The sequence below is a fragment of the Protopterus annectens genome, chromosome 16.part0 (assembly GCF_019279795.1).
Source record: "Protopterus annectens isolate FY-2018-M chromosome 16.part0, PAN1.0, whole genome shotgun sequence".
NCBI classification, from domain to species: domain Eukaryota; kingdom Metazoa; phylum Chordata; order Ceratodontiformes; family Protopteridae; genus Protopterus; species Protopterus annectens.
Genome location: NC_056750.1, coordinates 769,426,476 through 769,450,433, shown reverse-complemented (window position 1 = coordinate 769,450,433; position 23,958 = coordinate 769,426,476). Strand labels below are relative to the sequence as shown.

Below are 23,958 nucleotides of genomic sequence, written 5' to 3'. Positions count from 1 at the left end.
TTACTCAGTTATTGCTTCTAGGATTTGTAAGACTCGGTGGCCATGCTCTTGATACAGTCAGATATTGCTGTTGTCAGTAATTACCCTAAGTACAAAGGAAACTGTGGATGTCAATAGCTGTTGATGATGATTATGTACTGGTCTGGGAGCAGCAAGGAGCTATTAAAACAGTGACAATAATTTGAGTAACTGACCTACAGACATCAAAAGTTCTTATTAGTTAAAATACAACAGCATCATGCAAGACAATGCAGCCAAGCTAGGAGCAGCAAGCATTCCTACAGGCAAACCACAGTAGCAGTAGCACAAGACTCAGTGCAGCTTAAAGCTAAGGTATTCTATCAATAGAAGCTTAGCAACCATATAAGCTAGGTGAGATGCCAAGATGAAATTAAGGAATGCTACAAAACAGTTACAACCACTTTAAAAACAAACCAATTGCATGTGCAATCATAGCCCAGCTAGGTAAAATTCAGTAAGATTTGGTTGATCCAGTAGCACTATGTAGCAAGAATATCCAGCACAGAACAACTCAGCCAAACAGAACAGCAGCCTTGCTATGCACCATAACTTAAAAGTCATTCAGGAAGGATAACAGCAATAAATTAAGTGTAGACCTAGCAGGAATGTCCACAATACCAGCAATGTCCTACTCTCACTAGAAAAAAAGCTGAAAAGTGTCCGATGCAAACAGAACTCTAGCACAACAAACAGTAAGCACCATTAAAAGATTAACACTAAATGCACTTCAAATGTAGACATACAGAGTTTAATTCATTAAAAACCCTTAACACCCTTTCCTGATTACTTTGGAACTGGCAACAAGGCTAAATACAGATAAAACAAGTCAATTCAGTTGCAGTGTGTAACATGGAAATGCAGGACACAGCAGACCAAGTGGAATACAGCAGTAGGTCTTGCTATGTAGCTTTATTTAAAAGCTACACTTAAAAGTCAGAGCCTGTCAAAAAGACAATTGTAAATTAAGTCTGGAGCAAGCAGAATGCCCAGAACACCACCACATTTCTTACTCAACTAGAGAAAAAGCCTTGCTACCAGTCCCAAAGGCATTTACTGCTGATCTGTTAAATTATGGAAGAGTTTTGTGTCCCAAACAACAAAACTCTTCCATAATTTAACAGATCAGCAGTAAATACCTTTAAAAGCAATCAGACAGAAATGGATTAAATCAAAACAAACAATGTTTACTAATGTCTTTGGGACTGGTAGCAAGGCTAAATTCAGTTAGAACAGGTCAATGTAGTATCAGAGACTACCAAGGGTGAAAAAAACTTCTCCTAGTTCCTAGGTGTATTTTTTTATATAAATGTCTTACTATAGAGTATCTAATTTGTGATTATTATATATTGCACATTTATAAATGTTTCCATCTTATCTTTCATCGAATATCTTTTCTTTCCAGCTGCTCATTAAGGTATCCCTTTATATGATTGTTGGCAGGGATCCTGAATAATTTTTTCTTTTAACTTCTTGCACTTTTTGTGTGCCCTTTGGGACATTAAGCAAGCAGAATATGCCGCTGCACTATCCTGTTTCCTCCCATCTCAAAGAGGCTTGTAACAAATAGATTGACAAACTTTTATTGATCCTTATCTGTGCAGGCAGTGTACATTTGCACATGCATTGTGCGGTGGATTGATATCCTGCCTTATGCATGCAGTTTGTTTGGGGAGGCTCAGGCTCCCTGTAACACTAGAGTGCATAAATGGCAATAAATTACAATGTAATGCATAGTCTACAGTCAGTGTTAAACATGCCAGTGTTCATCAAGCCAGATTAATAAAATTGGCAGTCATGAACCTGATAAAAGGAGAAAAAAAAACAGACAAACAGCATCCTATTCCCTGTACACTCCACACCTCCTTGTTTTATTATATTAACTCTGAGGTCGTATACTTTCTGAGAAAAATATATATAGCTTTCCAAAGTTTGTAACATCTAGCAATTATAATTATTTTATTAATGTATTTATTATTTATTGCATTTATCAGGATGGTATGAGTAGACAAGCTGCTCCTTTTCAGCAGAGGTCCAGGGAGAAAAGCTTCACAATAAAAGGAGTAAGCAGTAAATCAACAGATAAAACATTTTAGACTGTAAGCATGCATACATTTTAGGTTAATATTAGTTAGTCACTGTTTGATAAAGATTCTGATACACAGTAGAATAAAAATATCATGCAGTATTACATTTGAGGACAACAAAATGAAAAGAGATTATTTACAACTGATATATAATGCAATTTGTTAGAAAGCTTTATATTTATCGCAGAAAACTTTTTGTAAATTGTGAGGTTGACAATAAGTGTAGAAGGTACTTTGAAGTACAGTTCAATGCCATAATACTGTACTAGCCAAAAGAAAACCCACAGACCTTTTTCTATTAAACATTAATATAAGAAGAATTGCAAAAAACGTCCATGAACTTCATGCCACTCTCACTCTTTACACCCCTGACATTGTTCTCTTAACAGAAACATGGTTAAAGCCCAAAACTGCAAATAGCGAGATCCTACCACCTGGTTACAGTATTCTACGCACAGATAGACAAAATAAAGAAGTAAGTAGAGTTGCTGTACTGTTCAGAAATGAACTCAATGTAGAAACTCTTGATATACGTACCCACTTGGTTGACAATGCTGAAGTCATGCTAAGTAGATTAAAAATCAATGCCAGAAAAGTTATTAATATAATTGGATGCTATATCCCACCAGGAAACAATATCCCTACTCTAGAAAATCTACTTAACTGGGCCATAAAAACCTTCTCACATGAGACAATTATAATGGGTGATTTTAACATAGACTGGTTAACCTGCTCCTCTAATAATCCCACCAACTACATAAACCTGTATGGATTCAACCAAATTATTCAGTCACCTACCAGGATTGACAAAACTTCCAAATGGGAATCGATCCTCGTAAATAAATCAGCCCACTCCTATCATACTGTTTGCTTACCAGACAACTGAAGTGACCACTGTCCAACCCTTATGCTAAAACTCCAAACCAGTCATGCTAAACCAACTACCTATCATCTGTTATGAAACAAAACAAACTTTAATCCTAACCAATTCATTTCAGCCCTAAAATCTTGTAACTGGGATCCACTCAAAACCCTCAAGATTAATGATGCTGTCCATTATTTTAGCACTGTTTTCTTAAACATCCTAAACTCTCTTGCTCCAACAAGAACAGTAAGGTTGAAAGCTAACCATGCACTCTGGCTTACCAAAGAAACTAGGGCCAACATGAAACTTAGAGATAAAACATGGAGTGACTGGCATAAAACTGGCTCCCAAACTCTCAAAACAGCTTATCAAGAACTCAGAAACAGAATAAAAAAAGAAATTAAAACAGACAAAATCCGCTATTACCACGACATACAGAAAAAACATTTAAACAACCCACAAAAATACTGGTCAGCCATCAACAACATCTTATTACCTGGTAAAGTTAGAACTCCATGCCCTGCTACCACTAATACTACTGGTAGCATAGCGACACAATTCAACAAGTATTTCACTGAATCAATACTAGCCCTATCCAAACCACAACTGTCCTCAACCTACATTACCTCTCAAAATACAGTCAACAATACCAGCCAATTCTCACTGCAACCTGTCAATGTGGATACAATTAAAAAACATTTAGAAAACTGAAACCCTCAACACTAGCAGCTGATACACTTCCAGCAGACTTTCTGAAAATAGCTTACCCTGTAACAATTCTTATTAAACAATCAATAACTGAAAAAACTGTTCCTGATATCTGCAAACATCTCCTATGTATTTCCTCTCCACAAAGGTGGCACCACAAATGAACTATCAAACTATCGCCCCATTGCTATCCTTTCACCTCTCTCCAAAATTCTAGAAAGATGTATACACACACAAATTATGACCCACCTTAACACACAATCTACTCACTACAACACAGCATGGATTTCGCCCCTCTCATAGTACCACTACTGCTCTCTTATCATTTACTGAAACTGTTAATTCACATAGAAACAATGATAAGTTTGTATCAGCAGTCTTTCTAGACCTCTCAAAGGCATTTGACACAGTTTCACACGATAAACTTCTCTATGTACTCTCTACCTTAAACCTATCACAGTCCACTATTTCTTGGTTCAAAAGCTATCTATCAGAGCAACAACAGGCAGTTCAATGGCAATCTGACATTTCCCATTACTCCAAGTAACACTAGGTGTGTCACAAGGATCTATCTTTGGGCCATTACTTTTCTGTCTTCACTAATAACCTCCACAGCTCTACACCCCAAGCGGCAGTCATACAATGTGCGGATGACTCCACGCTGATATGTAATGCCTCTACCATCCAAGAATTACACACACACACATACACACACACACACACACACACACACACACACACACACACACACACACACACACACACACAAGAATCCTTCCTATCGGTTGAATCCTGGTTATCAGAACACCACCTAATACTAAACCCCAAAAAACAAAATTACTACTATTTAACACTTCTAAATATAAACCTTCTTCTTCTCTCTTTAGCATAGTATCCAAAAATAATACCATTATATCAACTGTCAGTCACACTAAACTTCTAGGGATAGAGATTGACTGCAACTTGACATTTGATATACACATTGCCCACATCATAAAAAAAGTCCACAATAAATTTGAAGCCCTATATAGGAACAAATCCTTTCTGACAAAAACAACCAGAGAGACAATAGCTAGGACACACTTACTCTCCACACTCACATATGCCTTCTCTATTCTCACCAACCTGAGAAAAACAGACATCATCAAATTAGAAACATGTTACAACAAAATTGCTAGGTTTGCCACCAATGCACCATATAGGTCACATCATTGCATAGCCCTAAAACAATTGCAATGGCTTGAGTTGCCCCAACTTCTACTGTATAACCAACTAACCCTATCCCACAAACTTCTACATAATCCAGAAAAAACTCCAGCCCTAAATAACCTACTCAAGTCACACACAGTTAAAAGAGCTCTACGCTCCAACAACAAGCAACTATTACAAGTCTCAATGGCCTCTAACTCAGCTGGTGAATCTCTGTACTCCTCCTGTATAGCCAAAGTATGGAACTCCTTACCTAACAGCCTAACAAGCAAAACCTTCATAACTGAGTTTAAAACTTCCCTAAAAGGCCTCTTCACTAATAAATGGTTGTGCCCCTGCTCAACGCCAGGGGAGCAAGTGACATAGGGAACAAATCCCATAGTTAGATCTCCAATCTCCTACAGCAGTATTATCCATAACTGATTGTTATACAACATCCATTTGCAATATTTCCATATTGTTGACTGGCCTCACAATTTTATCTAATATAAGAACTCTACACATCTATACATCTTGTCATAAGTAAATAGTTTCATGCTTGTTCATTGTTCATTATGTAAATATTTTTCATGCATGTTCATTGTTCATTATGTTTAAAAATTGTAACTATTATTTATATTTTTCTCTGTTATATTTGTACCAGTACTGTACTGAAATGTGAAGCTTTTCTCCCCGGGCCGCCGCTGAAAAAGGACTGCCAGTCCCGACAGACTTTCACGGTTACCAAATGTAAAATAAAATAAAATAAATAAATAAATAGAAATAGACCAGACTGTGGTTATACGTGGTGGAGTATGAGAGCCATTAAGAAAATAGAGAGGCCCAAGACAAGAGGATGAGAGAGAGGCAACATGTAGGTTAGTCCAGGAGAGATGTAAGAGCATAACTAAGTACGTTTTAGGTGATCCTTTCAGTGTAGTTTGAAAATACTTATTGTTTTCTAATATTCTGAGAGAGGGTAGTATGAATTCCAGGTTTTAGAGAGAGAAGGAGTCTCTGGCACTATTGTCTGATTTAGTTACAGTTAGCAGCATCTCACCAGAGGAGCATAGTGATCTTTTGGGACTGTAGAGCTGAAGAATATTGCTTAGACCTGGGCATTTGTCTAGGTCATATATGAGTTTATGTTTCATGCCAAGTTGTGAGCAGGTTAAGTAGTAGCTTAATTCCAGCCACTTAAGTCACTTTAGTGTATGGCAGTGACATGTTTCATAATGATCACTGGCAGCAACTTTTGCAATTTTATTATAGAACTGATTAATTAAGGAGAGTTGACTGGATAGTAAATTGATGATTATGTGTATAGGAAAATAGGGATGATAAAGGGATAGGGCAATACGTATCCTAGCATGTTGTGTTGGATCTATAGATAGATACTAATTGTTGATGGGTTTTCTTTACAGCCTATTTTACTTGGTAGTTGAATTTTAGATTTTCATCAATGGTAACCCCTAGTAGTTTGTCAAATGTTAACATTTCTGTTTTGGTATCATTTAATGATAGAACTGAGAAATAATTTTTCTGGTCAGATAGTTGCTAGAGATGAATAAGATAAGTGTAGATTGGGAGAGGGGGGTTAGAAATGTGAGTCTATTAGCCAAGCCTAAACCTGTGAATGAGCTTCTTAGGTGTACTGTTGTAGTTCAGCTGTGTTAAAATGCTTGAGGTTTCCATGCCTTATTCATGTAATTATGCAAAATAATTTTATAACTGTTTTCGCTAAACCTGTGTTTGTGTAGCAAAGTTGCATGGATAGGTGGCTTTACATTCATATTTTTTTCATGTTTCATAGTTCTGAATAGTGGACAGTCAAGGCAGAAGAGCCCAAAATGGTATGATGCTCAGAGATTTAGATCACTTGGAGATTGACATGATTACAAATGATAACAAGAGTAGTCTGACTGGATTGCTGCTACTTGCTATATTTTGCATTATTCAAGAGATATGTATTATTTTCCTAATACATCAAACAGTACTCAGTTTATCATAAACTTGTTAATATTCTGTTTCCTATGTAAAACTTTTGTTGCAGATATCATTATTCAAGCCTTTATGTTTTTAAACAAGTTGATTTTTTTTGTATGCTGTTCATTTTTTGTATAATACTAGACCTTTATTAGGTTTCGTTGCATATTGCATTTGGTACCACAGATCTGTTCATCTGGCTACATATGCTTGTCCTACTGTATGTATTGTACTATGTGCATAACACAGGCTGAATTATCTCTTAGTCTGGTTTATTCTTTACTGAGTGTTTTATTTATTTTTAATACATTTATTAAGTGGGTAATATAATTAGATACAAGTGTTCCTTTTGAAGGGTGACCAAGGAGCACTTTTGGTTAAGTGACTTGCTGAGAGTCACAATGGAGGTGGAAAGAATCATATCCTGCCTGTACCCTTTGTTTACAGTAGACAGCTCATTACATACTATCGTTAGCTGCATTCCTTTGTACATATTCACTTACAGTGTTCTTACTATCATCCTTTGGGGAAAACAGAATACAGTGATATACTTTTTTCCCATGCATGTGCTTGTGTGTCTGTGTGTGCTTTGTCAGTGTCTGGCTTGATACACACATGCATGCGCTGCCTACTTCTCACATTGTATTTTACTCCACCATTATTAATGTGCTGTCAGTTGCATTGAATAGAGCACTATTACCCCTTTTGTAAACATGCCCCAGTAATACCAGTGGATTAGACTTTGAAGGTAATCCACACATACTCATATACCTACTAAAACATGAAAAATTGGCAATGTCAGTTATTAATAAAGAGAATGCTGATAAAAAAAAAAAACATCACATGAACATTACTGATGCTCATTCTATCATTGTCATTAAAAGTTTTAGCTGATCACCTATGGTAGATCCTGAAATGTGTGCCATGTTGTATTATTACACCATTCTTACAGTATCATAAAGTAAACAAAAGCAAAGCCATTAAAAAAACACATAAATTGTATTTTACAACTTGTGTATATTTTTGTATCATTCAACATGCTTTTTGTGTGCAGTGAAATTGCTATAAATGATTACATTTACTGTACATTAGTAGATGAGACAATGCATGTATGTATTCTTGATTTTTAATTTAAATGCAAATAAAGTCATTACCATGGAAAACTCATTAAATGTTTTTTTCAAAATGTAATAGAGTTGACAAATAAGAAATCATTTGACAATATATTTAGCTTCTTTGCCTTGAAGAAAAAATATGTGATAAAGACAATTAAACACTACATAATAAAAATTAGATGTAAATAAATCTGCAGTACTGTGGCTGGCTATGCCACTCACCTGAAACGATCTAAAAGATATAACATTACTGCGACAACATGAACCGAAAGTCCCACCAATAGCCAAAGGGTGCTCTGAAATGGTTGCATGAATGAATCCAGTGTACTGCGAGGGATTTCCTAATGTGAAAAAAAAACAACAATATTTATGTTAAGAAGAAGCCATACATAAACCTATGAAAGTTAAGTGAACTCAGACTATTCCTAAATAAAATGACATCAGAGCAAGTTATATAAACTGTGCTGTAGTGATCCTTGTTCCTATATAGCATATCAGTATTGTAGAATAGAAAAATGTGTTTCCATAACAGTTTTGTATAGGTGTGAAACTAAAACAGTGTGACTCATGTCCCTGCAGTGGCTTTTGGTCAACGATACTGGCTAAAACCTCACATTATCAGTGAGCAAATACTTCCTACAGGTTACGGCATACTAATAGTAGACCGGCTAAACAAAAAAGGAGGTGGTGTAGCTATAATATTTAAACAGCATCTAAACATCCAGATCTTAAAATCATCAGCTCCACAAATAGGCAATGAAGAAATAATATATACCAACCTCAAAATTAACCAAAACAAAACCATCAACATAATTGGATGCTACTTCCCACCTGGCCAAAACATCCCTCCCCTAGAAAACCTCCTCAGCTGGTCTACCCACCATCTCCCCCAAGAAACTATCATCTTAGGTGATTTCAATATTGACTGGCAATCCTGTTCAGGCAACAATCCAACCCATCATGTACACCTTCATGACTGGCAATCCCGTTCTGGCAACAATCCAACCCATCATGTACACCTTCATGGCTTCACTCAACTAGTCCAGTCACCAACCAGGATAAATAAAAACTCCACCAAGCACACTACCCTGGATTGGATACTAGTCAGTAAGAGCCCCCAGTCATATTTAACAGGCTGCTTATCAGATAGCCTCAGTGATCACTCCCCAACATTCCTACTCAAAAAATACCTATACCAAGCTAAACCTGTCATCTACCGTCAAATACGTAAAAAACTAAACTGTAACCCACTCACATTCATCTCATCCCTCAAAGAATGTAACTGGCATCCTCTAAAGTACCTCAAGTCTAGATGATGCAGTTGAATTTTTTAATACTACCTTCCTGAACATCCTTAATTACCATGCCCCCATAAGATTCTCCAGAACCAAAGCACAACCCTCCCCATGGCTACAGAAAACCACTAAGTCAGAAATGAAAAACAGGGATAAAGCCTGGGAGCACTGGTGCAAAACCAAAACCCCCTCAGCTAGACAGAAATTCCTAGAACTATGCAATAGACTCAAAAAGCTGATAAAACAGGACAAATCCCAATACTACCAGTCTGTCCTAGACTCCTCACAACACAGCCCCAAACAGTTCTGGTCCTCCATAAACTCCATCCTCCACCCAGGTAAAGTCATTACCCCCCCTCCTAACATCCCTCACTCCTCAGAAAATATTGCTTCCTCATTCAACACACACTTCACCCAAACCATACTATCACTAGCTAAACAACACAACCCCCCTCCCCTGCAACCCACATCTTCAACTAGTAATCTCCCCACTGCCTTCTCTTTTTCTCCTGTACCTACCTCAAACATAAAAAAACTCTTAACTAAACTTAAACCCACCAAATTAGCAGCAGACAGCCTCCCAAGTGAATACCTACAAATCGCAGCTGATGCTCTGGCCTACCCAGTATCCATCTTGATTAACCGATCTCTGTCAGAAAGTTACGTTCCCACACTGTGGAAAGTATCACATATAATTCCCCTCCACAAAGGCAGACCCTCCACAGAACTAACCAATTACCGCCCCATAGCTATTCTCTCTCCACTCTCCAAAATACTAGAGAGATGCATACACTCTCAGGTCTCAGACTACCTCCTTACTAACAACCTCCTTTCCAGTACTCAGCATGGTTTCCGACCAAACCATAGCACCACCACTGCCTTACTCTCCTTTACTAACACTGTCCTTCAGCATAAAAACAATGGCTACTTCTCCTCTGCTACTTTCCTAGACCTATCTAAAGCATTTGACATGGTCCCACACAAATAACTTATCTCTGTCCTCAATAACCTATCCTTCTCACAATCAGTCACCAATTGGTTTCAGAGTTACCTGTCTGACCGCCAACAATCCGTTGTATGGCAGAATGACATATCTCCCCAACTACCTGTCTCCATAGGGGTTCCCCAAGGATCCATCCTTGGACCCCTACTCTTCTCTGTTTACACCAATAATCTAGCCTCTGCCACCAAACATGGCACACTCGTACAATACGCAGATGACTTGACCATCATCTGCTCAGCCCAGTCCCTACCAAAACTGCAAAAAGTCACACAGGAAGCCTTTTCCTCTGTTGAAACATGGTTATCCGATGCCCGATTAATACTCAACCCAAACAAAACTAAACTACTCATCTTCCAACCCACCAAACATACTCAAAACAACTCTCACTTTAACATCATGACAGCACCACTATACACCCAACAGAACACACCAAATTGCTAGGAGTGGAAATAGACAATAAACTAAAATTTGACATTCACATATCCATGACTATAAAAAAAGTCCACAAAAAACTAGGAGCGTTATACAGAAAAAGCAATTTCTCACCAGCGCAGCAAAGATTTCAATAGCAAATTCCCACCTTATCTCCACCCTACTTTATGCCTCTCCAATATATACCAACCTAAGGCAATGTGATCTAAACAAGCTAGAGACCTGCTACAACAAAATCGCCAAATTCGCCACAGGAGCATCCTACCATAGTCACCACTGTCTCTCACTTGCTGAACTGGGCTGGCTTGAACTCCCTCACCTCCTTCAGTGGTATCAACTCTCACTCGCCCACAAACTAGTAAACCATCCACTAAATGTCCCATCCCTCCAGAATCTACTCCAACCCTATCGCAGCACCAGACCACTAAGATCCAGCAGCAAAAATCACTTGCAGATCACTAAGGCCAATAACTCTGCTGGTGAAGCACTATTCTCTTGTGCCATAGCCAAATTATGGAACTCATTCCCACCCACAATTACCTCCATATCATCATGCACCCACTTCAAAACTTTACTAAAAGCGCAACTAAAAACATGCTAGCTATGCCCTTGCAACTCCCACTCTAATATCATCCACCCCATCCAACCACTACCTTTCTTTCCACTCCACTAACTACCTTGATTATAGCAAGCTCAGATGCTCATAAGCCAGTACTTATTATACAGCACAAACTGCTTCTTCTTGTAACATTTGTTAATGTCTGGTATGCGCTTCACAGATAAAGATTCTAGTTGTCTACTGATGTACTATGTTCTTCATCTGGAAATATGTTGTAAGTAATTGCTATGTAAATTGTTATTCACTATGTAATCCAATGTATATACTGTCTGTTTATTTTAACTGTGGAGCTTTTCTCCCCGGGCCTCCGCTGAAAATGGACCTACGTCCAGTCGGATACTCCCGGTTAACAAATTTAAATAAATAAATAAATAAATATTCACCTAAGGGACCAACCTTTTTAAGTGAGTGTTTTAAATAACTCATACATTATTTAAGTCAGTTCTATATTGCATGGCTTATAAACAAAGGGACTGTGTTTAGATCTAGAAATGTCATTGTCCCCATTTACCCAGCCCTTATTAGGCCAGTCATTGACTATAATGGTCCCTTTGGCATGCATCTGTCCAGACACATGCAATAACTGGAATGTCCACAGAGATACCTTACTAAAAGGATACAAGGCCTAAACAACATGTCCTACATGGACCGACCAAAAGCCCTATCACTATGTTCATTATCCTACATACTGCTAATAAGTGACTTGTCTCTGGCATACAAAGCATCCTTCTACCTAATACTTATGGATTTACTGCACATCAGCAAGTCAAATGGCATCAGAAATACTCGGTCTAGGGATCTAAAAATCCTCTGCAACATCAACAGAATGGTTTGGAGGGATAGGTATATCATGCAGGGGATACTGCCACTCTGGAACAGACTCTCCATCCACATAAAACAAAGGTCATCCCTGTCCATATTGAAGCACAACTTGGATCTATGGATGGGGAAACAGAAAATGTATTCCCAATACTGCCCTCTGTACTGTTAATGGACGGAGGCAGCTCCTTTATCCCATGCAAGGGTCTTCTCAAATTAGCTATAGTATTATCTCAGTTATTCTCATTAGGGGTAATATATAATTATTGACTAAGAGATGGTCAAAACCAATCAAACCCCAAATCTTTTTCTTCTTCTTATAGGTTAGGTACTAGGCTATCGGCCCTAAGGCCTATGCAAGCCTAGCCATAACAATTCCCTGGAAATTTCTTCCCACAATATTTACGTCTCTGGGCCCCTGTCTAGCAGGGTGACTGACATGACCCCCGGGGTGAATTTCCTATCTCTCATCCAATCATCAAGGTTCCTTTTGAAGAGGGCCAATGAGGCGCTCTGCTTGACATGTATGGGCAGTCTATTCCAGAGTTTGGGGAGTCTCTGGGTCAGGAACCTATCCCTCCAGCATGTTTTGTTCATTGTGATGATAAGGTTTAGATCCCTGGAGTGTGTGGCTTTGAGGGATTGGGATTTCTTTAAGTGGAGCATGTCCAACAGCTCAGGGTTTGACATGGCCTTGTATGTTAAGCAGAGATCGCCTCTGAGTAGACGATATGCCACAGAGTATAGCTGGAGTTTTTTTAGACAGTCAACATTTGGCATCTGCTTTAGGCCTGTGATTCTTTTAGTGAGGTATTTCTGTGGCCTTTCCAGCTGTTGCAGATGTCTTGTGAGGTACATACCAAATGGGGCATTATACTCTCTAATGGGTCTAATGAGGGATGTGTACAGTGGGACAATGACCTCCTTTTTTCTGGATGAAAAGCCCTTAGTGATGAGGTGTGCCACATTGAAGGATTTCCTGACTGTTGTGGCAATGTGGTTATCGAAAGTGAGACCACTGTCCACTTGTGTCCCTAAGTCTCTCATCACACTTTCGATGTTTAGTGTCCTGCCACCTATGTGGTAGTTCATGGGTACATGTTTTTTTTCCAAAGGGGATAACTATATATTTCTTGGCATTAAGCTTGAGCCCATGCCTCTGGCACCAGGTATCTGTTTCTGTAAGGCCCTTTTGTAGAATATCCACATCATTTGGGGATTCAATAATGGCTCCCAGTTTGCAGTCATCTGCAAACTTTGTTAGCCAGAGTCCCTTAGTGTTGGCCTGTACCTGAGGTACTCCACTTGTCACTTGCTTCTTTTGTCTTTTCCCGGTTAGGGGTTGCCACAACGGATCACCTGTCTGCTCATGATTGGCAGTGGAGTTTTACGGTGTTGCATTGCCAGCCCGGTGCCCAGCCTTCCACAGAAGGCACACACATGCACACACTCACGCCTAGGGCCAATTTAGCTTGTCCAATCCACCTACAGCATGTCTTTGGGATGTGGGAGGAAACCCACGCAACCACAGGGAGGACATGCAGACTCCGCACAGAAGGCGCCCCAGCCGAGAATCGAACCGGAGAACCTCTTGCTGTCAGGTGGCAGCGCTAACTGCTGCACCACCATGGCCGCCCACCATTCAAACCCCAAATGAGATATGTTAATTCATTAATACAGCTGGAGGCCTTGTTACCTTTCCTCATATCATTGGCTTTACTTTCTTCTGCTTGTAGTTTTGGCTTGTGTTCATCCAGATTCTATTATCTGAATATATTTCTTAATCCCATTAGGCAAGTATTTGAAATATCAGGACCTGCTAGAGCAAGTCCCAAAATATGGAGACTGAATGGCTGGAAGAACAGGCTTACATATGTTAAGTCTGAGATGCCATTTCTCAAAATATTCAATTTTCTCTGAGGTATGACCATCTAGGAGTTGGTATATACAAGTTTAGGGGGTGGGGTGGGAGGCTAGCCCACTGCATGTGGAGTGCAGGAAGGCTTGACCCCTACAAAAAGAAGTTTTAAGGAGAAGAACGATTTTTGAAGTGTCGCTCTTCTCCTGTGTTTTTGGTCTTTTTTTTCCAGCTTGTCAGCACTTAGCATTTCAAGTGCTGACATTTCAATAGGGAACCTCTCATTTTTTTGTGTATTATTGTAGTTTCTTTTTTAAAAAATATTAAGGTTTAAAACTGAACCAACATGGAATAATTGTATTAAATGCAAATATTATGTAAAATAAAATTGTGAAATACAGATGTCTGGACAGGAATACACAGTTTGAGCAAATATCAAAATTCATCACACTAAACTTTATGCTTGAAAAATTCAAATTATGAAGAAAGAATGAATAGGCTATTTATATAAAAGCAGTAAAGAAAGAAAGAAAGATATAGGTGTGAATCAACGTTAAAAACTGAGAAAAGTTTATTGGAATTGAAGTCATTATTCCATATTAAATACTTGGTATGTTATTAGTATATTTTTCTAACAATATTTGGCATTCAGAAAGGCTTACAGTGAATGGCTGAGGTTTCTGCATTGTGGTAAACTGAGCAATTCACAGAACACTAGTTTTATTTTGCATGTGGGCATGGTGTGGAGAGTTGTCTTGCCATGAAGCTGCATGCAGATGTAGAAGTCCAGGGGAGTGGCTAATGCAGATTAGTATCATGCTGTCCCCTGGAAATGATGAGGGCAGGAAAATGAATTTTTTCATAAGGAGGAAAATGTGGTTGCTCTTAAAACAATGTAATTCACCCATTTACCGCTATGCGAATGGTCGTGGCTCATACTACAATGTGTGTGTTGAGATATGTGAGCATGTCTGTAGTGGTATGAATATGATTTCATGTGTTTGTTTGTGTGTGTGTGTGTGTGTGTCTGTGTCTCTTTGTGTGAACATGTATATGACTAAGTAGCAATAGAGAAACCATATGTGTATGTGATGGAGCATACCTACGTGTGTGATTGTTTCCATGAATGTAGGCAAGTGAGTAGGGGCTTGTTTTGGCTGCTTGGATACATGTGTGTTTGTGTGTGTGTGTGTGTGTGTGTGTGTGTGTGTGTGTGTGTGTGTGTGTGTGTGTGTGTGTGTGCATGGATGTCTGAATACGTGTGCATGTGTGTCCGGGGGTGCCTGTACTACCATAGTGCTTAGGCTGGTATGGAGAGCACTGCATGGTCAGGTCTGACAGTGCAGTATTCAGTTTAGACACATGGCAATTAGTCGCTAAAACGTGTCTCTGTATGCAACATTTCCTTGTCTCTGAATCGAAGATTTTCACCATCAATAACTGGTTAGTGCTGGCAGTGAGAATCTCTCTGAATTCCAGAGACTAATCCCACTTTTTGCCAAATTTAAAATAAATTGTATGGTTTTGTGTCTTAATATCACATTATTTTTTTTATAACTGCTTGTAATTATGTTTATAAATTCCTCAAAAAAAATGTAAAGTACAGTTGTGAAGTTAGATTTTTTTCTGTTTCATGCTATCATCTTCCTAGCAGCTGCAAAAACTGTCCATAAAATAAAGGATTATGATCAGTCCCCAATCATAACATACTTATTATATGTTTGAGGTATGTATACAAAGAAATTCACTTCAAAATGTTTGAGAGGTGAATCTTAGCAGCCATATCAAGAACACTTAATAAAGTTTATGATCAGTGAGACCTGATCGTAATTCCTTGTAGTGCATGGAGCTTTATCTGCTTCATGTACTTCCACTTACAGAAAAAAAATGTAGGAGCAATTTGTTTTACAAGCTGTCAGTTTTCAAACAGACAGCAGGCGGAAGAATAAAGGACCTTAAAAGCTGTTAGATATTTCATTCTGCTGCACTTTATGTTTATGTGTGGGATAGGGAAGTATCTTAACAGATGTTAAAGCTCTTTTTCCTTCTGCCATTGTTCTTTTTCAGCCAGCGCTATCTACTGTTGGTTTGTGACTTGAGAATCAATCTTATTAGTGCTTAGGCATGCTTAAAAAGCTTTTATTAAACACCCATAAGCACTGCTAAGATAGAATGTTGTCCAAGGGACAGCAAAAGGTGTTTGTGAACTTTATCTTTTTCCCAATTTCAGAGTGCAATCGCAGAATTGCATACACTACAGTGACACTAGATTACTTCTAACACAGTAAGGTTATGGAGCATTAAACAAGACTCAGGAAAAATTGTAGCATAACATTTTTCAGTTTTCTGAATATCTATCCAAACTTTATTAAGCACTTGATAGTCTAAGAATTTGTTCCCAAGCTGCTTTTGAAGTACTTTTAAACCTCCAGAATTCTATATGGTCCAGTAGTATATGGGGAGCTGTGATTACACAACTGATTCGGAAAAAAGATAAACCTGTTATGCACTACTGTAGTGCAAGACCCAACCGTCACAGTGCCTTCAGAGGTATCAATTGTTATACACCCCCCAAGCACTGTGACAGTGGGGTATAAGGGAAAAGACATTCCTTTGATCCCTAAATATCTTTCTGCCTATGTCCACTGAAGTTTACAGATGTTACTCTGTAAGTAACTTATTTAAATTAGGCAAGTATTTTAAAACTGTCCCTGCCATTTTCTTTTCTTGTTGTTTATGTGACAGCACTTGCTAAGCTAAGTGCTTTCCTGGCTTTCAAATTCAGCAAAACACGTCATATTTTTTTCTTTTGTAACTGAAAGTACTTAGAGTAGATAAGACTCCATGCACTGCAAAGAGTTATGATCAGTACCCAGACTCAGAACTTATCTCAGCACACGAGTGCAAAACATAGAAATTAATCTTGAATAGGGTGCCAGCAAACTGCATAGCACTAATATATGCTTATTCTCACACGTATACACACCTGCAAGTGATTTAGAAGATCACAAATTCACCTACAACACATCTTAAGGCTGTGGAAAGAAACTGGATCAGACAGCAAATTCCCATAGGGACACAGACTACATAATGAAGACACTGAAACAGGAAGGTGTCAACCAAACTGATAAACGCCAAAAAGACACCAAAGGACCACAGGCAGCAAAACAATTGTAGATCTCTTCTTAGTACACAAAATGTTAACAGAAGCGTCACCACACAATATCTTTAGTGGATCTCATAAGCAAACTGCTAAACAGGAGCACACCATACAGTATCTTTTAACGTTTTATTCCACATCCGTTTTCGTCAACCACTTCTTCAGAAATGAAACACCACATATACAAACTCCACCTCTTATATACAAGCTCTAATTAAAATTCAATTAAGTAATAAATCAATTAAAATTTTTAAAGCAGTACAATACATAATGGTATTAGTGTTGTGCTATACAGTGTTACAAATATTGTAAAACATCATATATATTGTCAACACTAAAAGTATTTGTATATAAAATAATTTACATATAAAATATATAGGGCTAAATATCTATACATAGCAGAGTAATACAAGAATCATAATTTGGCTGCTCTCAGTTTGAGTATTGGAGCAAGGGAGACTATGTCATTAAGACCTGGGAGTTGATTCTAGTACAATTTGCCAAAAAAGCTCCCTAAATTCAACCCTAGTCTCCCACATGCCACCCCTGGGATCGCACAGTACCACTTCCAACACAAAAAATTGAAATTTGGATTTAGTACAAAGACAGGAGTGTTTATAAAGTGCATTAGTTTCTTTTTTCGTTCTAATCTCATATAAATGCTCATAAATACGTTGTTTGAGCTTTCTTTCACTCTTTCCTATGTAGAATGAGCCACAAACCATACATACTGCCAAATAAATGATACCATTTGTGTTGCAGTTGGCAAACGAATTTAGAAACAGTCTCTTGTCCCTTGCCTTCAAAAAATAACTCTCTCCAACAGATAAATATGAGCAATATTTACAAGCGCCACATTTGAACAAACCTTTCTTGTTGGAAGATATACAAGATTTTGGGTCCATGTAACCCATCTCCAAATAATTTTTTATTGTTTTCCCTTTTCTATAGACAAACTTCAGTTTATCAGAAAAAATATTATTTAAATCCGAAATTTTGGAGAGGTTCTCCCATTCCCTTTCCATAATTTTTCTAATAGAGGCTGATTGTCCATCAAAAGTAGTTATCAAGCTATTGGTGTAACTATTTACAGCTTGAGACTTCGTTGATGAACCCATTAGCTCACAACCAGTGCCCAAAATTGGGGCAAATCTAGAATTTCTAGCCAAAGATACCTCTTTGTATACTTCATCTATAAGTTCATCTCGGTAACCTCTATTCTGAAAATGAGCCCTTAACCACTCACATTCCTTAAAAAAATCTCCATCTTCAGAGGACATTCTACTAATTCTAACAAATTGCCCCTTGAGTACTCCTCTTTTTTGTGAAAAGGGGTGTGAGCTGGTAAAATGAAGATAAGAATTTGAAAAAGTATCCTTCCTAAATACTTTTGAAACAAAGTGCTTGTCCATTTTGGTAATAGTAATATCTAAATAGTTCAGAGTATCACTATCAAACTTGTAGGTAAATTTCAGAAAGGTTGTAGTATTACTAAGATAATTAACCATCTCACCAAAAGAAACTTCGTCCCCTATCCACAAGAAACAAAGATCATCTAAGAATCTGCCATAAAGTAACCATTTGTCCTTGTAGATTGAGTTCAACAAAAAATTGTCCTTCCAATATGCCATGATGATATTTGCATATGTCGGGGCACATGGGGCCCCCATGGCTACACCCCTTACTTGCTGGTAGTATTCACCAGCAAAGTAAATGAAATTGTATTTTAGTGTGACTTCCATAAGAACCAACAATGTTCTAAATTCATTATTGGTAAGCCCGTTGTAGTCAATAAGCATTTCCTCAAACCACTGCAAACCAATTCCATGGGGTATACTGGTGAAAAGGTCCACTACATCCATTGTTCCAAAAGAAAGTTCTGTGGAACATAGTGAGTGTTCTAATTTTCTAAGAAGATCCCAAGAATCTTTCAAAATATTCTGATTTTGAGAAACTATTTTTTTAGTTTTCATATCCACGTATTTAGCCAAGGGTGCTGTGACCGAACCTTCTGCAGCCACTATTGCTCTTAGTGGTGGGTCATTAACATCTTTATGTATTTTAGGTATACCAAAAATCACAGGCACCCTTGGCTTCTCTACGTGTAGGTATATATAAGTATCTAAATCTATAAGGCCTTCCATAAGCAAATCATTTAAAAGTAGGTAAATCTTCTTGTAAGCTATATGGATTTCATTAATAGAAACTCTGACATATTTGTCTGAGTTATTAAGGATTTCCAACATTTTACCCTCATATTGCATCTGATCCATAAATACAACACCCCCTCCTTTGTCAGGTTTCATCACCCGGAGAGTCCTGTCCCTACTAATCACATCCAAAGTGTTTTTCTCTTCTAGTGTTAAATTATAATTCACATAGTTGTGTGAAAGAGCCTTCCTAAAAGTATGCTCTAGGACATTCTCCAGGTTCCTAAGCTGGGGGTGTATCGGAGGGTTAAATGTACTTCTCCGCCTTAAGCTGTTGTTTCGGTTACAAACATTGTTGCCCTGAAAAATCAGTTCCAGATTCTTTTTCCTAATGAATAAATTCAAATCTTTCAATAAATTAGACATGTTTGTAGGTATAAAACCAAAGCCTTTGGAAAACAAACTAAAAGTCACATCATTAACTGAAAAGGAAGAGTAATTATAAATAGAAAAATCACCACAAGTCCATTTGAAACCAGTGTTCTCAATCTGATTAATTAATCCCACTTGACTGGATTCCTCATTTGAGGTCTCCTTTGATTTCCCTGATAGTTTTTTGAATGAGGTTTGGTATTATATTTAGACCTGAGCCTCTCCGATCTTCTAAGGGGAGGAAATTCACTATTAAAATTCTCATCCACAAAAAATACTTCATCCTTGTCTTGGATTTCAGGTTGATAGCTTATTACATTCCTACCCCTAATTTTTGGTTTAGGGTAATGGGTTTTAGTCTTATACTCGTGGAGGTCCCTCTCTATTTTATTGAGTTTCCTATTTTGAACCTCTAAACATTTAGCTTCAACATTCTTCAGTACTTTAAAATATTTCACTTTCTCTTCCTCAATGGTATAAACAAGATCAGTTATATTACTATGATTAAGCTGTTCTATCTTCACATTAAGCCTGTCAATTTCGTGTTCATTGTTTTTAATAATAGCCCTCATAATGTCCACACTACATTTTTCGAAGGCTGTTAACAAATCACTATGAAACTCACTGCCTTTGGTTACATTATTGGGATATTTACAAATCCTAAGGCCCTTGGGCACAATATTCAGTGACAAACAATGTTTCAAATAAGAGTTATCCATTTGCAACATTTTTAGTTTGTAAAGAAAATAATCAAAGTCTTCCAACATAGTTTTATATGTACCATTGTTAGCTATAACAGTCGTTTTCTTTTGAAAATTGAATTTAGCATTTAAAATGTCTGCAAAAAGCTTTTTAGTACCTGCAGATCTGTTGTAGTTAGTCGTTGTCCGATTAAGAACAGAAGGACAGGGACTACCAGTATTATTAATAGATCCACTATCATGGTTAACACTGTCAAAAAGTCTCGGTATATTGCACGAACTATTCTGTGCTTCATTGATGTTATCCGAAGTCCGTTTACAAGTATCACGCACCATTTCATCTCTAGCATTACTCCTAAGCCTTTTTTCCGCTTCCTGGTTGTCTCGAGGAGGTAGTGACGTAAGTAGCGTTGACATTGATTGGCTCAAAGGAGTCAGCAGGCCAACAAGCTGTGTCAGCTGTCCTACCAGCTTACGCAATTCTCCTACTTCGGAGCTACGTTGAAGGTTTCCAGAATTGGAGCTGCCCGTGAGGGTGCCAGCAAACTGCATAGCACTAATATATGCTTATTCTCACACGTATACACACCTGCAAGTGATTTAGAAGATCACAAATTCACCTACAACACATCTTAAGGCTGTGGAAAAAAACTGGATCAGACAGCAAATTCCCATAGGGACACAGACTACATAATGAAGACACCTAGCTATGGCATTAACTGGAGAATCAAATATTGTGAGTTAGCAATGTTAACCACTATTCTAGTGTACCACCCAATGAGAAATTAAAATTGTTGTAAACAAAAGTACCAAGTTAGGAAATATGTCTCTGTGATCAGAACTGTGTGAAATGTTTATGTTAGAAAATATTTTATATTCTAAGTATCTAATCTGTCATCACCATCTACACTTATTTCTTGTAAAAAAAAAACAGTTTGATGTTGTTAAAATTTTATTTCATTATATTTTGTATTTTATATTATGGGGGATTTCTCGCTCGGTCTTCCCTGAAAATATGCTGTTGGCCCAGTTGGACCATCCTGCTAAACAGGTGGAAATTAATTTAAAAAAGGAATGAAACCAAATTATTATTGCCATATATCATTACTTTTTCCAAGTACCATTTCTCTCATCATTTTCCTGTCTACTCTCACAAAGAATTTAATTATTTTGCTGTGCACTAAATATCACGCTGTATTACTTTTGACATTATTCTTGGTTGTTGGCTTTTGGCTTCCACATCTGTACTACTACCAACTGCTGTTGTAGACTTTGGAGGGATGTGGTACTGTCCATCACATTAAGGTTAGTTTTCCTGAAATTTGACTCATTGATTTTTGAATGTTGCATTTTCTCATCCTAACCCACCTTAAACTGTAAGATCATATTGTCATTGTGGTACTGAGGAGACTGCCTGTCTCCACATCTGTACCCTGCACACCTAATCAGTCACAGTGTAGCCTGTACATGGATGATCGTGCCAGCAACAAAGATCTATGCTAACAAGGGTGATACTAGCATCTCTTTCTTAAGTGCTTACACAGAAATGCAAAAAAGCAACATGATTAAATAATGTACTTCATATAATTTTTCCATTACATGAAATTGCTCTGTATTTTTCTTTTCTGAGTTCTCATTGAAAGTCCAAGGGCCATAATTGTGATCAGTGAAACAAAAAGAATTTAAGTGTGAAAATACTGAATATATACTAATTTGTGGTTGTGGTTTCTAAGAGAGTATTACTCCAATTCTGAAGCATAGAGATGTCAGAGTTAAAAATTAATGGGTATGGGGACACAGCCTTCCTCATTTTGGGTATGGTGAAGACCAAAGCCCTCCACTGCTAAAGCACTTTAAAATATTACAGTAAGGTTTGGAATCTGTTTTTTTATTATCGTTGTTGTTATTATTACTATTATTATTATTTTTGCAACTGCAGTTTAATTTCCAGAATATTGAGACTGGCGCAATCAAATCTTACATTTCCAGGTTTAGCTCATTTTAAGTCAGATAAAATCTATACCATTTTCATAAATCTTAAACTGTGTTTGTATACCTTATTTAATTAATTTAGAGCCTGACTGAAAAAAGGAAGGAAGGCATACCAGAATAGCATTACAGAGAGGAAGTGGGGTAAAACTTCATCAATAAGGGGAACAGAGTGGATATAAGGCTCTTGCCACCCCCATAGTGCCTTTTTTAGGAAAGGCTCAAATTCTAAACCTACCACCCTAGAACACAAAAAAGTAAAAAAACTAAGGGTAATGCTGCTCAGTGCCAGAAGTCTCAATCTCAAGATGCACGCACTCGAGGCCCTTCTCAGTATGGAGAACATCGATGTCTGTGCTGTGACAGAAACCTGGTTCAAGGCTCCTGAGAGCACCCCAGCACTAGCAGGTTTCACCTCATATCATGCATTCCGGCCCCAAAATCCGGACAACACCAAGAAAGGAGGGGGGGTGTCCATATTCATAAAGGACACCCACACCTCAAGGTTGGTGGCAACGCACGATGCATCGGAGACCATCCAGGTGCAATTAACCATAGGCAAGACTGCTCTGCAATTTGTAGCATGTTACAGGCCACCCTCTCAAACTCAGGAACCTCACATGGCCTTCCTGAAAACAATGGAGGGATAAATGTATCTCCAAACACCATCATACTAGGTGACTTCAACTACCCTAATATAGACTGGGAACACTACTCAAGCCCAAACACTCTAGCCCAAAGGTTCCTGGAGTTCATAAACTCAAATGCCATGGAACAACTAGTCACCATCCCCACAAGAGGAGAAAACATACTTGATCTCATCATCACGAACATGGGATCACAATGTTCAAAACCGGAAGTATACCCCTCACTGGTGAGATCAGATCATAAACTAATCTCGCTGGAGGTCCTCATCCCCCCACCTGAAATAAAAAGACCACAGTGAAAAACTTCTCAAAGCTGACTTCACACTTCTAAAAACTAGTGTGGTCTCCTTTAAGGCCCCTGGGCCAGTGGTAAACATTACTCAAACCGCTGAATCACTTACAAATGCCTTCTACCAGCACCTACAGGACTGCATGGATCAGGCAATCCCAAACAAAACTAAGACTCTTTGTACTAAAGGCAAGCGTCCAGTCTGGTGGACCCCAGCCATAAACAAGCTCTACAACAAAAGGAGGAAGCTGCTACAAGATAGAGCAAAATCCTTGAAAGGTAAGACACCTTTGATCATTATAAGTAAAAAACTAAGAGCTCTCATAAAATCATCCAAGGCAAATTTTGAGAGAAAAATCGCCAAGGATTCAAAAGACAATCATAAGGCCTTCTTTAGCTATGTTAGAAACCTAGGAGGAAACTCCCAGATATGCTCAGAATTAGTTCAAAATGATGTGAAGATTACTGAACCTACACACATTGCCAACATACTGGCTGACAGGTTCAGTGCAAACTTCTCCCCTCCCCAAAGGAGAGATATCTATACCAGAGGATTGTAGCCCCCAAACATCTCCAACGCCCAGGTGAGAACTGCTC

General features: G+C 38.1%; 1 protein-coding gene across 6 annotated transcripts in view; it reads right to left on the bottom strand.

The window, feature by feature from the left end:
* GRIN1 (glutamate ionotropic receptor NMDA type subunit 1) overlaps positions 1 to 23,958 on the bottom strand; it is a 2,709,836-nt gene that overhangs the window by 1,633,453 nt on the left and 1,052,425 nt on the right. For all 6 annotated transcript variants that reach the window (XM_044058780.1, XM_044058779.1, XM_044058782.1 and 3 more), the window contains one exon: positions 8,190 to 8,308. In XM_044058780.1, the coding sequence (XP_043914715.1) occupies positions 8,190 to 8,308 (119 nt within the window). The remainder of the gene's footprint in view (positions 1 to 8,189; positions 8,309 to 23,958) is intronic.